General features: G+C 32.6%; 1 protein-coding gene across 8 annotated transcripts in view; it reads left to right on the top strand.

Moving 5' to 3' along the window:
• The window catches only part of LOC120418920 (dystrobrevin beta), a 66,046-nt gene extending 59,028 nt beyond the window's left edge, over positions 1-7,018 (top strand). For 5 of the 8 annotated variants that reach the window (XM_039581454.2, XM_039581461.2, XM_039581487.2 and 2 more), the window contains 3 exons: positions 1,032-1,082; positions 1,534-1,577; positions 5,725-7,018. In XM_039581454.2, the coding sequence (XP_039437388.1) occupies positions 1,032-1,082; positions 1,534-1,577; positions 5,725-5,784 (155 nt within the window). In that variant the 3' untranslated portion in view covers positions 5,785-7,018. Of the gene's footprint in view, positions 1-570; positions 871-1,031; positions 1,083-1,533; positions 1,578-5,724 lie in introns of those variants that run through there. The other 3 variants (XM_039581480.2, XM_039581495.2, XM_039581503.2) reach the window with 2 other exon arrangements.
• The last annotated feature ends 10,117 nt before the right edge of the window (positions 7,019-17,135 follow it).

Raw genomic sequence — 17,135 nt, 5'->3', positions numbered from 1 at the left:
TTAAAAAAATATTATTTATGATTTTAAGGGGAAATAATAAATAAGGAATAACGTCAGGCAAAAATCAGAATCCAGATACCGTCAGAAAATAAAAACAAGTTTTTTCATCATTTAGAAATATTTCATTCAACAATAAAATTTCACCGCAGTAAAAAAAAACTCTCATCTTCGGCGCTATTTTCCCTCTCAGTGTGCGCGCGTGTGTGTGTCTGTATTTGCGTACCGCTCTCTCATCATGTGCGTTTGTAAGCAAAAAAAAACAAAAACCTCAGTAATTTCAACGCTCTTTGTACCTTGTTTCTCCTACACGACCATCATGTGAACAAGTGACGTCACAGCTCGGAAGAGCGATGACGTCACTTGTTCACATGACGGCCCCGGCTATTCAATGTAAAGGTTATTATGGCTAGAGCAGCAATGTTTGGCTCCCGGTATTTTTCTCTCCCGTGTTTTTTGTTGTAATTTCCTTTCCCTCGTCTGTGTTTGTGTACAGTGAAAAAGTTTTCTTCTGAAATTTCGCCTAAAATCGCTACCCGGAAATAACCTACAAAAAGTGTTGTCAATTTCTAGGTACTTCTCCGCCGGCGGAAAGCGCTTTTCTCAAAGAGAGAAGAGTCTAGGTCGAATCCGCCACCACCGCCACCACCAATACACTTACAACACACACACCCCTTCACAGCACTCAGAGCCGAAACACACACGCGAATGCATTCTCTCAAACGGTGTGTGTGTCAACACAGCAAAACCGCCGCCGCCATGTTGTCCGCCATGTTTTGCAATGTTTTGATTGGAACTGGTTTGATTTTTGCCTGCCAATCTTTTCTTTTATGATTTTAAAAGCATCAACTTGCAAACACGAATCGGTTTGATTTTTTGCCAAAACTCTCGAAAAGCAACAAACACAAAACTGCAATGCTTCATTTCACAACCACTTTTGTTTGAAGAAGCAAAACAAAAAATATCCAAAACTTTTACCAACCAAAAAAAAAACACTTTTGTATTTGCCAACACGACATAAATGTATCTTTCAGAAGGATCCGACGAAGAGTATGGCATGCAACACAATGTCAGACAGATGCTAGGTAAGCAGGCAGCAGCAGCAGCGTGACATTTTTTTGTTTGAATTAGGGGGAGCAAAATCAATGAATTCAACGTGTTTATTTTTTCCAGTGCATTGAAACTTTATTCTTTTCCATTTTTTTCAATGTTTTATGTATGGCACACTGATTAGCACCCAAATTGAACTTGAACAATCAATTCGTTAGTATTTTCAAATCTCAAAAGATGCCATAATGGTGGGTGCCATAAAAAGCCTCAACTGTCACAACTGTCCGCCATTATGGCTTCTTGTCAAATTCCAACTATTTGTGTGTGTGTGTTTTTCCAACACATAATTTATTTGCACAAAGAGCACAAATAAATTTGTTATCAAAATTTAAACCTTTATCACAAATTGTTTCAAAATTAAAATAATATTTTTTGTTTAGGGGAAAGTGACGAAGATATCTAACGATTTGTTTCCACTTTTTTCAGACTTCGAGGAGCTTCACATGGCGAATCACGACTGGAGTGATAAGGTAGGCACGATAGGTTCAACACTAGAAAAAGGGTGGAAAAGCATTCAGACTAATGTTCGATAAACGCACTGACTTAACAAACTTCAATCCATTCCAAGTTCACGTTTTTTGATACCCTAACAAGGTCAATAATTTTATTGGTGACTACCGACTTTAAAAATAACTTCTTAAAACAAACTTGTTTAGGAAAAAAAATCATACACTGTGAAAGCTTTAGTATTAGTACTCAAACATTTTCACAAAATACCGTATTTTGTGAAAACACCCTAAATTTTTGTGTAGATAATTACTATATTTACATTTTTAATGATAAATACTATTTTTTATGAAACATCACATATTATTTCGAAAATATTCAAATTTTTATAATTTGCAATATGGGTATCAAACAACGCATGGAATATAATAAAATTTTCACAAATTACTGTATTTTTTGAAAGTTATTTTTTTTAATTCCAATATGAATATCAAACGAGGCAACGTTTCGTATAGATTTTCACAATATAACAGTCTTTAATGTAAAATTCAAAAATGTTCACAATAAACCGTATTTTCCTAAACATATTTCTTTATATTCAAAATAGTTATCAAACGATGCAAAATTGCGTGTACATTTTCCTTCTATTTAAATTTTTAATGTGTCACAATTTGAAATATACGACCTAAATTTTTAAATTTTTCGTAAATACTCAAAATTTTAAAATATGCATTATGGGTATTAGAGTGTAACAAAAATGACTTTTTGGCGGGCATTCAAGGGTTTGTTCCGGTGGGCACACTAAGCCCAAATCCAAAATATGAGCTTGATTGGACGTAACAGGAGCTGGCGCTCCGCCCTTTAATTTTAAATGGGATTTAACCCGTAAAAAAAGATTTTTTCAAAAATGTCACTTTTTGAGGCATTTTGGCCACCAATGCGTTTACCAAAAACATAACTGGCGTGTAGGCCAGATCCTTGCGCATCTTTTGGTATATATAACGTTGACATTTGGAGCACCCTGGAGCTCGGTAGCATTTTTTCGAAAAATCGGTCCCGGCAAAAAAGATATGCGTCGCACCTCGCGACGCCCTAGACGCCATTTGATTTTGCCGGGGCCGATTTTTCGAAAAAATGCCAAACTTTGAAGGCCTGTACCGAGCTCCAGGGTGCTCCAAATGTCAATGTTATATATACCAAAAGATGCGCAAGGATCTGGCCTACACGCCAGTGATGTTTTTGGTAAACGCATTGGTGGCCAAAATGCCTCAAAAAGTGACATTTTTGAAAAAATCTTTTTTTACGGGTTAAATCCCATTTAAAATTGAAGGGCGGAGCGCCAGCTCCTGTTACGTCCAATCAAGCTCATATTTTGGATTTGAGCTTAGTATGCCCACCGGAACAAACCCTTGAATGCCCGCCAAAAAGTCATTTTTGTTACATCCTAATGGGTATATAACAAAGCAAATTTTTTTTTTTTACTTTTTGAGTTCTTATTTTTAAATTTTTTTCGAAAATACTCAGAATTTCAAATATGCAATATGGCTACTAAACAAAGCGAAATTTTGTATGCTTTTTAATTTTATTAGAGTTTTTTTAAATACAAAATTTTTCCCAAATTACCTAAAATAATACTAAAATTTTCACAAATTAACGTATTTTTACGAAAATAACTCAAATTTTGAAAATATGCAATATGGGTATCAAACGAAGCGAAATTTTGTTTACTTTTTCACTTTATAAGAGTTTTTTTAGTAGTGAAATTTTCACAAATAACCGTATTTTTCAAATATACTCAGAATTTTAAAACATGTAAACGAAGCAAAAATTTGAATGTTTTTTTTCATTTTATCAGAGTTTTTTTTGCAAAATACTAAAATTTCACAAAATATCGTATTTTTTCAAAAAATACCCAAATTTTCAAAATATGCAAAATGGGTAACAAACTAAGCGAAATTTTGCATGCTGCATACATACATTCAAATTGTGCATGCTTCATGAAAAAATATTCGTCGTTTGATACACATATTGCAAATTTAAAATATTTGAGTATTTTCGAAAAAATACGGTATTTTGTGAAAAAAAACATTTATTTTATAAAAAAAAACTCTAATAAAGTGAAAAAGTAAACAAAATTTTGAACACATACTTTCAAAAAAATACGTTTTTTTGAAAAAAAAAATTGTATTTTCATAAAAAAAACTTAAATTTCGCTTCGTTTGAAAATTTGAGTATTTTCGAAAAATACAGTTTTTTGTAAAAGTTTTAATATTTTCAAAAAGATCTAATAAAGTGAAAAGCATGCAAAATTTCGCTTCGTTTAATACCCATTATGCAAATTTTGAAAATTTGAGTATTTTCGAAAAAAAATGGTAGTTTGTGAAAATTTGAGTATTTTACAAAAAAAACTCTAACAAAGTGAAAAAGTAAACAAAATTTCGCTTCGTTTGATACCCATACTGCAAATTATGTAAATTTTAGTATTTTCAAAAAAATACGGTATTTTGTGAAAATTTTAGTATTTTACAAAAAAAACTCTAATAAGTAAAAAGGAAACAAAATTTCGCTTCGTTTGATACCCATATTCCATATTTTAATAATTAAGTATTTTCGAAAAAATACTATAATTTGCGATTTTTTTTTGTATTTTGAAAAAAAAACTCTAATGAAGTGAAAATCATGCAAAATTTCCCTTTGTTTGATACACATATTGCAAATTATGAAAATTTGGGTGTTTTCGAAAAAAATACGGTATCTTGTGAACAAGTTTGAGTACATATTTTTACTTTGAAACTTACTAGATTTTCTGGAAATATATTATTCAGAAAGATTTTAAAAATTAGTTATCGTACATTATCGTTATCGTTATCGAGCCTCGATAATTGTATCGTTAAGGTGAAATTCCAAAACAACAGAAAAATGGCGGAAAAGGCTGCCGTCACTGCCCTTAATTCTCATTAATGATTGGTTGTTTCACCTTAGGCCCCAGCAATGAAAAATTTCCACTGCTAGAAATTCGACTCTAGATTCATCATTTTGCCACCTACCTTTTCCGTACGTTATCACCAACCTTGGTAATTTTGAAAAATACACGAATTGTTTTTTTAATTTTTGGATTGAAGTAGTGTACACAATTTACGTTGTTGTATGCCTTAGTATCCTTAGTACGGTTTATTTTGAAAATTGAAGTATTCTTGAGAATTGTTTTTTTTTGTAAAATTTTCAAAAAAAAATAGTATTTTAGAAAAAATGCGTTATTTTGTTAAAATATAAGACTTTTACCCTTCAAACTGTAAAGTCGTGCAAATCCACTCGAAATTTCGCGTCTTTTGAATTTATGAAAATTAAATATTATTTTGTGTTTTTTTTTGTGAAAATTTTGCAACAAAAACTAAGCTCAAATTTCATACTTATCGAAGGTAAATTTTGCATAAATGTTCACAACTTATTTATTATGAAATATTGTGTAAAAAGTATTACAATTTCACAAAATTTAAAAAATACAATTTTCAAAAAAAGGTTTACTGAAAGTATTATTTATTCAAAAACACATCAGTTCTCCGATATAATTCATATTGCAAATATATTTTTTTCATTGCTGTGAAAATTTTAGTATTTGACTCAAAAAAAATATTGAAATTCGCTTGACAGTATATGGGTATATGTGTATGGCACAAATTATGGCTTCTCGCTTACTTTTTCAAAAGGTCCTATGTACATAGGAAATCCGTGGCGCATTGGGTGTTTTGAAAAATTAATCTAGACTTCTATGTCACCGATAAAACTATGGCGATTAATTATTACCCAAAGCAAATTTATTCCTTAATAATGTTGATTATAATATCGTAAGGGGCCATCCATAAACCACGTGGAAACCTTGGGAGGGAGGAGGGAGTTTGACGATTGTCTACGCTCCATACAAAATAGTTTTTTTTGTATTTACAATTGTCAACGAGGAAGGGGGGGGGGGGAAGGGGGCGTGGGTTTGACATGTCCAAAAAAGTGTCCACGTGGTTTATGAATGGTCCCTAAGCAACATTAATTTTGACAGTTGGAACTTTGATGCAATTAAATTCAACTGTTAAAATGTTTATGCGCCCTTTCCAAATGTTACTCTAGATTTTAAGCTTTTTCAAAACATCAATTATATTTTCACTTTCCAACTTCTAGGACAACGCCCAGTGGCAGGAACAGTTTGCTCAGTGGAGTCTGAACTCGCAGAACCAGTAAATGCACCGCGCGTCGATGTTTGGGTTTTGCGGCAAAAATGAAAGGAGAAACTTTTTGAAAAAGGAAAAACACAAAACCGAAATTAGTCAAAAGCCATGCTCTCGGAGAGGAGAGCAGCATATCACGTTGAAAAATATACACACTCACATAACCGGTAGCAAGAGAGAGGGAGAGAGAGAAAAAAGGAGGATGAATTTAATGGATGTATGGTTGCTTTTTGTTTCAGTCATACTCGTTGAGGGAGGCAGTTTGTTCTGCCCAAAGTTTTGTGAGTAGTGTTTGTTATAGAACTTTTTTCTTTATTAAATTGTCCAATTTATTTATTTGTGATCTCTATGTGTTAGTTGGAACAAATATTACAAGTTTAAATCGAAACCACGTTTAAATCGAATGCAAATTTCTACTCTTGTATAGACTCTAAGGAAACGGATCCATTCCACAATCGAAACTATTTACTTAACTTGTTTAGATTGACTATTTTTCGTTTATTTTTATTCTCTATGTTGTCGTAATAAATGTATCGATAAGTTTTGTTCACGTTTTTCTTATTTTATGTTATTCGAAATAAATCATCCTCACGCATTTCCACCTTGTTTGGTTTTATTTTCGTTAAGGTCCTTTTTTTAAAAAAATACGCACAGATGTACAAATTGAGCAAACACACAATGAAAAAATAAAGCAGCATTACTATAACAACTAAGCTTATTAGGCAAATTGGATTGAGAATCACATCGGATCAATTTTAACTCGCAGATAACCAACATTTAAAGCAAGCAGTATTTTTCTCTTCCAATCTATTGAAACTTTTTTTTTTCTTCTAGTACCATCAAAGATTTAAAAATGCATAATTTGTAGAAGGAGGGGAAGGACAAAAAAAAGTTGCAACCTAACCAATAATCTGTAGATAACATTTAGGCAAATCAAAAACGTGTTTTCGGCAAACCAATTAAATACTCAAACCAAAATTATTAATCGATTTTAGACATGTTCATCGAAGGCAGAAAAAATAGTAAAACATACTTAACATGATTAAAAACTAACCCTCATCAGCCATCTGAGTCGCGGTCGCAGTGTAAATACCAAAAAAAGGTAACAAGAAAAAACAAGCAGCGTTTGTAGGCTAGTTAAAAAAAAACAGTGGAAATGTCCTTCCAAAGGTATAGCGGTAAATGGAACACACTTTCCTCCCGCGTATGCACGAAACAAGTTGTTCTGTAGCACACAAACACACACATAAACACAACAACAAATAAATTAACCATAAATACTCGTTACAAAATGGTATCACCATGTGATGAATGTTATCAGCGAAAAAAAAGTAACAAACAAAAAAACATGTGCAATTGAGCGTGAAGAAAATTGTTCGAAAACAGTCGAGAAAACTCACACAACAAACACACACTGAATAGCAGGAAGGATAATTTGAACAAGAAAAAAGCAACAAGTGTTACAATTCTGTATTATTATTGAAGTATTGCGGAGGTCGAATTCATCTGCCATCGGAGACGATTGGGTTGGGGAGCCATTAAGAAGAAGAAGAAAAAACAACCTGGAACAGGAGCAAATGTTCTGCTCAGCGACTAGTAAAAGTCAAGTAATAAATTAACCAAATGACGAAACAAACTGTGTGCCTTTGAGATTTTCGTTAGAGGGATAATATCACAGCCTGAGAGTAGAGTAAATCTCTGCGACTTCACTTTTTTTTTTAGAGATTTTCAACACTGACGTCAGTATTATTAAATTGGGGTTTTCTTAAGAAGCTTTTTTTCTCTGTCAATATAATATATAATAAAATATAAAATCTCTGGTTTTCTCTGGTTCTTTATGTATTTTTCGCAAAGTACTAAGTACTTATTTTTCGCCGTTTTTTTGTTACGATTTTTCCCAAAATCGTTTCTCCAAATGAACATATCACCGAATGGAAAAAAAAAATCGACAGGAAACAAATTGTGATGAATAAATAAGCAATAAAAAAAATTAAATTATGTTCGTGAGTTTTAGTTCCTTTTTATTTAAGAAGACGATGTTTATTTAGCTCTGTAAGTTTTTTTTTTGCTTTATTACGAGCATAAGTAGTATTTTTCTATTTTTCAACGGATCCAATGCACAGTGTTCCAGATTGCAAAATAAAGTGGAATATGGATTTTCCGAAAAATGGTGAAGTTTTGGAGCTTTGGTGTCTTCAGGAGAGTTTTTGCAAATGGAAAGGGACAACTTTTGGTTTGGTTCAAAATTTGGGTGGTTCACGATTCGGGTGATTTTGAATATCTAACTTTTCAGGAATATTTTTGGGAATTTTTTTGTATTCCAAAAAGTTGTTGAGCTCGCCAATCAAAGAAACCTAGTCGAAGATTCCAACATTTTATCTAGCAATTTACGCCTTCTACGGCCAAATTTAGAAAAAGCATCTGAGCAAACCTACAAAAATCAGTTTTTTGAAAATAGAAATTCAGGGTTAAGTTTAACCCTCTAACGCCCAGAGCTGTTTGCGCATCGTAAAACTAGTAAATAGTTAAATTTTGGTACAATAATCCAGGAAATACTTTACTTTGACCCACAAATATCGAATTGGTGCAAAAAAGTTGGATTTGAAGTGGTGTACCAGAGCACCATCAGGAAGATGAGCAACTTTTTTTTAATCACAAAAACTTGTTTTCTTCAAATCTACTGGTTCAGTTGTTTGAAAATGCTTCGAAATGTTTTTAAGACTACTTATTCTTTGCTGTAAGACCATATTTCTGAAGTATGAAATAGAAAATTCTTAAATCTCTGCATTTTAAGATTTCTTTGATTGGTTCAGCCCTTCTATCGGATGGGGAAGTAAAACGTCGGTCCATTTGCGTAAAAGAGGTTTGGGGTGACTCACCACACATAACCTTCGGACGCCTAGAAATGAGAAGAAACTTGCAACAGAGACCACAAAAGACCCGGGGGTCGTTAAAGTGGATTGCTTTGCTTTTGATTGGTTCATTCAAAACTCACAAACACCCATTTTCATTTAAAATAAGGAAAATAATAAAACCATCGGTCTAATAACAATGTTTTGTTTTGTTTTTGAATATTCATAACGTTTATAAATTTTTGTTTTGATTAAAACTATTTTTTTCTGTTATTTGGAAAAAAAATGCTCCTGGATATTTAGTTGCTCATATGCCTGGGTGGTACTCTGGTGCACCAAATGAAAAAGGTCCAAAAACATGCAAAATCAGTCCAAACCAGTGTTGAATTTAGATCGCAGCAAGTTGGCGACTAAACCCGATCATTAACATTTATAAATCGTCCCTGCCACACTCAACGATCAAGTGACAGTCAGGAGAAACGAGATCAAAGCATACTCAGAGGGCCTTTCTTCAGGCAATCATATTCGCTAGAAGAGATTTTCTTTCAACCTTGGTCCAAACTCACAATGTTATTCACAGGCGTTCTTGTCCATAAAATTTTGTGTTTGGTAAATTTTACGGGCTTTCGAAAACAGGTCTTATTAATTTCCATAAAATTGGCTCATTTTTGTTTACATTTCGCACTGTAACTTTGCTTGTGGTTAACCAAATTTGATGAAATTTGGGGAGATGTTAGCATAGATTCTACATGAATACCTGCAACTTAAAGAACCATGAAAAGTCAGTTCCGAGATATTTGAGTTCAAAGTTTTTGTGGTCTGGAGTAACCATGGGCGGGAGAGGGTTAAGAGAAAAGTGATGTTGGAGGCACTTTTAGAACTTTGAAAAACGAACATTTTTATTTTTTTGACAAGTCAATTTGGCCTTAAGGGTCAAAAGTTATATCCATTTTAAGGTAAAAAAAGATGCAAATTCTCAATCTTCAATATTTCACAAAGGCGCAGGGCAAATTTTAAACGCCAGGTTGCATTCGAAAGAGGAGATCTAGCACTATAAACGCTGAAAAATCCCAGGGGTATTTTTCTTTAAACTCGAGATATCTTCATTTGAAAATGTCTAATTTTCAAGGGAAAAGTGTATGGGACCACCCTAACGAAATTCGAAAATTGTCCAACTACCCACTGAGAATTTTGGCTCGAGCTTCGACTCGATTCAGGCTCGATCTCGAGCCAGATCGACTCGAGGCTCGAGCCAAATTTCTCAGTGGGTATATGTTTTTCCATGCAATTTTGCCCGCTGAATCTGAATCTGCTTTCAGAATTGAGCTAAAGTGTCAACAAATCAATTTTTGGTCATATTTTGGGTTTCTACACTCAAAAAAATTAGTTCTCGTAAACGTGAACAGAGTTCATGCCACCGGGAACCAGGAAGAAAACTGTTTAACTTTTAAAGTGCATTACACCATGAAAGTGAACAGTTTTCTTCCTGGTTCCCGTTGGCATGAACTCTGTTCACGTTGACGCGAACTCATTTTTTTGAGTGTAAGTTAATTTTAGATATATTCAGATCCAGCGGGCAAAATTACATGACAAACATAAAAAAAAGCAAAGCAACCCACTTTAAAAACCCGACCCCCTGGTCTTTTGTGGTCTCTGTTGCAAGTTTCTGCTCATTTCTAGGCGTCCGAAGGTTATGTGTGGTGAGTCACCCAAAACTTCTTTTACGCAAATGGACCGACGTATTTTTTCCCCATCCGATAGAAGGCATGATCAGGGATGGGATTGAACCCAGGCCTGCTGGGCTACCACGCTAACCACTGATCCACCGGACCCGGCGAAAAAATATCCTATAACATGGTGTCGATTTCTGGAAAAGTCAGGGAAAACCTGGAATTGTCAGGGAATTTTATTTGACCTGGAAAAGTCAGGGAAAGTCAGGGAATTTTAAGCTGGGTCAGGGAATTTCGATGATCTTAAAAATATTACTACAAAATTTCATTTCTTTTTGAAAATTCACCCTTGATGATGTATTTAAATGTCTTCCTGGCCAAACTTTGCAACATTGATAATATTTAATTTTTTATATTAGTCAGTCCGGAAGGAACGCAAAACTCGATATAAAAAATGCTTAAGAAAAGGGTCACGATGAAAAGCGCGTAGCTTGTTTGCAATATCTTTAGGTTTAAAAATCAAATAATGAGGATTTGCTTTGGATTTGAGTTCAACTGAAAATTACAAATTACTAGCGCTCACAAGGTGGGACAATATGAGGCAGTTGCCACACCATCCTCAGAGATTTGTTCTAAAGTTGGTCGTTTGCTCAGCATATCATACATATCATATCATACAATTGAATGATTAAAAAAATCAAAAGTTAAAAAAATCGAACACTTGAAAATTAAAAAAAAATCTAAAATTCTAAAGCATGAAGATTATAAATTTTGAAAATTCAGGAATTCTGATATTTTGGTATTGTTGATTTCTTAATTTTTTAAATTCTTATTCTAAAATTCTAAAAAATTGTAAGGTTAGAAAATTTTCCAAAATTTCACTTAAGTATTCGTTACTTAAATTTTTATTTATCTCGAAATTAAACTGAACTATGATTTAAAAATGATCCAAAGTTATCTAATTTTGTGAAATCTAAAATGTAAGCAAAATAGTGATGTTGAAATGAAATTAAAAATTAAAGAATTAAATTCAAGAATAAAAGAAATTAAACAAACATTTATGGAATAAACAGGGTTGTTACGGACGGCGCGGATTTCGAGCGGTAGCAATTTTAATTAAAAAAAAAATATTGAGAGAGTTAAAATTATTTTCAACTTATAAAGAAAAATATTATCAAGAATCAGGATAATTTTTTTTTTCGTTGAGTGCAAAAACATCGATTTCTTATTCACTGAATCCGAAAATTTTGGTTTTTTTTTTCTCAATAAGAAACGTCAAAAGATGAAGATTATGTATTACTACACTCAACTCATTTTTAAACATACGGACTCTCTCTGAATTTCTTTAAATTTGTGAGTAATGTTTTTATCCTTATTTAGTGTTCTTTTATACTGGATACATTTAATTTAAGATGGGATTCAACCAGCAGAAATATTTTTTTAAAATTTGAACATTCTTGAACAAAGATAAAAAAAATCAAAACATTGAAAATTTACAGCTCCAACATTTAAAATTGGATTATTCTGAAATGAGGAAATAATATTATGAAAAATAGTATTTAAACCCAAAAAAAAAATCATATTAAAAAAAATAACAGATCCGATTTTTAAATTAAAAAAATCTGAAAAAAATCAAAGATATCAATATTTAAAAATAAAAAATTAAATAAAACAATGAAGAGAACAAAAAAAAATATATTTTTTTTAAATTCTCAAATTCTTAAATTCTTAAATTCTTCAATTCTTAAATTCTTAAATTCTTAAATTCTTAAATTCTTAAATTCTTAAATTCTTAAATTCTTAAATTCTTAAATTCTTAAATTCTTAAATTCTTAAATTCTTAAATTCTTAAATTCTTAAATTCTTAAATTCTTAAATTCTTAAATTCTTAAATTCTTAAATTCTTAAATTCTTAAATTCTTAAATTCTTAAATTCTTAAATTCTTAAATTTTTATATTCTTATATTCTTATATTCTTAAATTCTTAAATTCTTAAAATTTTTAATTCTCAAATTCCTAGGTTCTTGCATGCTGCCATTTTTGTTACCATCTTAGATTACAGAAAACCTGATAAAATTTGAAGTATTTTTGGAGTTTTTATTTCGGTGAGAAGAAGATGTAGGAAAATTTGCTTCGATTTTTCTAAGTGACGCTTTGGTAAGATCATCGAGCATGAACTGTATCTTTAATTTAAAATCTCAAGATCGAGAATTTATTACAATTTTGAAATTTTATTATTTTGTTATTTAGATTTCTTTCAGTTTTTAAGATCCAAATTGCTATATGTTGAAATTTTTGATTTTTTTTGCCAACATGTTTTGGCTTTTCCCTCTAGTTAACCTAATCATAGCAAAAATACATTTTCAGCGTTTCAAGATTCTGCGTTCTGAAATTACAAAATTGAAATTATTATAAAACTCTTTTGTTTGTCGCAAAATTATTTTTCTTAAAATGACGCGGATTGGGTTTTGGGATGGCGCGGATTTTTTTTAGATTTCTCCGTTACGACCCTGAATAACGGAATTCGAGAGTTCAAAAATTTATAAAATATGGTCTCTTCGGGTCTCGTGGCGCAGGGGTAGCGGCTTCGGCTGCCGATCCCGATGATGCTATGAGACGCGGGTTCGATTCCCGCCTTATCCACTGAGCTTCTATCGGATGGTGAAGTAAAACGTCGGTCCCGGTTTCTCCTGTCTCGTCAGAGGCGCTGGAGCAGAAATCCCACGTTAGAGGAAGGCCATGCCCCGGGGGGCGTAGTGCCAATAGTTTCGTTTTTCGGTCTCTTCGGAAAAGTTGTTTCCAGCATCCGAGATTTCATAGGGATAGTACAACTACATTTTACATATTTTTCCCAAAAAATATTCAAGCGGTTACAAGGAGGAGTTCCCGTGGTCAGATCGAGCTTAAATTTGGAATCTATTCCAAAACACCCAAATATCTAAGTTTGATAAGTAATGACTTTTTGAAAAAATCCAGCAGGTTGTATTTTGTTTTTATTTTTATAAAATGTATTGATCGTGTGAATGCTCGTCTGTAGGCTCTGATCAAAGTAGAAACCATTTTTTTTCAATTTTATAGCAAACATGTTTTTTTTTGTAAAATAATTTAAAAAGATGTTTTCTTCAAATATCCAGAAAACCGTTTACTTTAAATACAATCATTGTTGAAAAAGACCTAGATCTTTTTTTAAAATCGTAAACATGTACTTGAAAAATTCACATTTCATTGTATATTTTTCATAGTTTTTCAGTTTTGTTTTAATCTTTCTTAAGGTTCTACAAAATTACATATTTTTTCAAGTTTTTGTCTCCAAAACCTTTAGTTTTTTTTCTATAAAAACACAATCAAAAATGGCATCGGCCTAATTCGTTTGAAAATTCGCCAAAAGGCAACAATTTCAAAATTAAACATGTCTTCTTACTTTAATTTAAATTTTCAAATGATCGAATCGCAATTTGAAATTTGCAACAATTGTAATTATTAATTATTTCTAGAGTCCTGTAAGCTATTGTGTTTCATATGATTATAGGATCCATTAAAAAAAACTCTAGATTTTTTGGTAAAGGGCAACATTTAAAATGGCATCACCAGATAAAAAAAACATAGGACAATTTTATGGTTGCTCATTTTGGATGTTCGATAAGAAAAAAATGATTGACAAAATAAAAAAAGTTTTTAAGTTTTTGCAGAATCCATCGTTAAAAAATAAAATAAATAAGTCATTGAAGTTCTTCAATATCTTAAATTTCCAATAGGAAAATGCATGAAACCATAAAAACGCTCCAAACAATATGTTAGTAAAAAATAGAAAATAAAAAAAATTTGGTGGTCTGGAGAGGTCAGGGAAAAGTCAGGGAATTTTATTTTGGGATTTGGATCGACACCATGTATAAAATCGAAAAAAAATATTATAAAAGAAAGTTGCTCTAAACCCCCCAACGTGGTGCCAAATATCAGACTGGCCGAATTTTTTGTCTTAAGTCTGTTCTACGAAACACACGGTGCGTTGCAACGTCACGGAGTGATCGATGTGGCAAATGAAAAGCTCGACTCAAAATTAATTTTCCGTAGTCTCTACTTGTAGAAAATCAATTTCCAATCCGAATCTGTAATAATATTTAAGTTTGGAACAGGTTATGATATAATACGAGAAATATAAAAAAAGCTTGAAGTTATTAGGGACAAGTACTGGCTAACGGCTAACGGGAACTGTTTTTCCGAGGACTGCTTGGTCCACGGTTGGCAAAATTTCGCAAAGTGTATCAGAATTCCGGAAAGCAGCTTTTTGCTTGCGAGAAAAGTAATTCAATTTACCAGAGAACTTTTGATAATTTCCTTTGTGCTATAGGCATATGTTTTGCAAAATTTGGCTTCATTACAGGCTACAGTTTTCCACAAAAAAAAACACTTCAATCAGCGGGAATTGAACCCAGTTCACGCAAAAATAAAGCTGATGCACACTGGGGGAATTGCGCCTTAGCCCGCACGCTTACTGCAACGACGGGAGAAGGATAAAAGTCAATAAGAGCGTGCCAGGCTGAAATGTTTCCCGTATCGATGGGTTACTTGTTGATAAACATCAAATGCTTTGAAGCACATTTTCAAGGTCGTAAATGGTGATTTAATGCCAGTTGTAATGCTGCGAAGTCTTGGTACTTTGAGGCACTCGCAAAGCTTATTTACTACTTCAAAACATTCCAATTTAGTGCTTGTGGTTACTTGGGTATTCCGAAAAAAAAAAGTAAAAACGTTGCAACGCCAGGTTTTTGAGTGTTTTGAACAGGGCTGGCAAATGGCAAAAAACCATCGCGAAGCCATCGTTTGATTTATTACCTTCCAGTTACAGAATTCACTATAATGATGTATGAAGCAATTGTAGATTTTGTACATACAAACAATTTTGTAGAACATTGTTTTGTTCCAAAGTGAATGCTGTTGACACTAGAGCGTAAACAATGTCCAAAAATGCCACCATCGGCGTCCCTCACTCGCGATGGTGAGGGGATTTTTGTTTACGCTCTAATGTCAACAGCATTCAGTTTAGAACAAAACAATGTTCTACAAAGTTGTTCATTAGTAAAATATCTACTAGTGCTCCATACATGACTATAGTAAATTCCTTAACTGGAAGGAAATAAATTAAAAAAGCTTTTTGGAGGCCCATCGGCAAATACCTTCCCTGGTTTTGAAACCACCTTGAGGGGTATTCAAAAACACCCAAAAAGCAAAAAAAAATGATCCAGATTTGACGTAGAAAATAAAATTTGCACGCTTCAATTTGGACTCAAGGGTCAAAAGTTATAGCCATTTTAAGGTAAAGGAGCTATTATACTACGGCAAACAAACAAACAAACTCGCACTTTTTGACAGTTTGCCTGCTTTGTTTGTTTGCCTGGATTTTATTGTTTGTTTGCAAACTGTCAAACACGAAAAAGTGCTAGTTTATCTGTTTGCGGTAGTGTAATGGCTCCTTAAATGAGATGCAAATTATGCGTAGACTTTTTTTATGAATTTCCGACCAAAATACTAAATTTTATGGGTTTTTCGTAAAGTATACGTCAATCCAAACAAATATTGTGAAGGCAGACAAAAATCAAAATACGAGCGCAACCTGTCAAAACCTGATGTACACGCTTACGACAAACCACTCCATTTTTGTACGGCGCAACAGATTTTTTCGTGCAACAGAAGAGATGCGCATTACGGTTTGGTGGTGCGCGGATAATACACGTAATAAAAGTCAGAATCATCAAAAAAAGACATAAGACAATTTTGCGTAGAACGGCAATGGATGTGAAGCAATTTGCTTCAGTCGGGTGGAAAATTCTCATTAGTTTTAAGGGCACCTTTTTTAACTAAATTTCATAATTGTTAGCAAAGATTGATGGAGAATCAATCTACAGTATGGCCCATAAAAAAATGCGACATTGTTATTAGGTGTAAATCGGGACTATTTTTACTTTTTATGATGTATGTAGCATGTGTACATGTTAAATAGGTTCAAAACAAACAATCAATGCATTTAAAACCATTCCTTTAGCATACAATAAGTTACAGCTCATTGAAAATTATAAATTTGCCAATTTGCTCTACGCCCAGGCCATATAAAGAAAAACATACTTTTTTCATGTTGGTCGATCTGGATAGAATATTATGGTATTTTTATGGACTAAAAAGTATACAGCCTTCAAGGTTACTGTTTTTGAGAGTTGTAAGAGTTAGTTCCACCGAATTTTACGCATTCTATTTACCAGTTATAGTAAAATAGTGAACTTTTCAAAAATATCCCGATTCTGAAAATGCATCAATTTTTGGGATTTTTTGGAGCCTGCAATGTTTCAACGCAAAAAATAAATGCTACTAATGATTGTAATTGATACTAATAGATGCTCTGATGTGACTTTTAACAATATAGAACAGCTGGGTACGCTTTTGAGCCATCGACACAGTTTTAAGTTATTGATTTATTTCGACAGAATCACACAAAATATAACCAAAATAGCATTTTTCACACAAATTACCAATTTTAACAAAATTAAAAAAAAACTTCTTGATTGGGCGTATTTAAGAAGGACTTCTAATGACGCTTTCGGCACATAGTTGGATATTTTAAACTGTTTCGTTTTTGAAATAAAAATTATTTTATTAGGGTAAATATTGTTCCAAAAATACATTCATAATTGTAGACCGCCTGTACACAGTTTTGGTGAACTGCAAAAAACTATCATGACGATATCTTCAAAACATACTAAACTAACACCATAATACATAAAAAATCAGATTGTTAAATAAATTTAGGATTGGCACCACTTTTTCTGTGAAAAAATGCACATGTCGCATTT

The sequence above is a fragment of the Culex pipiens genome, chromosome 3, assembly GCF_016801865.2.
Source record: "Culex pipiens pallens isolate TS chromosome 3, TS_CPP_V2, whole genome shotgun sequence".
Lineage (NCBI taxonomy): Eukaryota > Metazoa > Arthropoda > Insecta > Diptera > Culicidae > Culex > Culex pipiens.
This window is presented reverse-complemented; position numbering and strand designations above follow the sequence as displayed.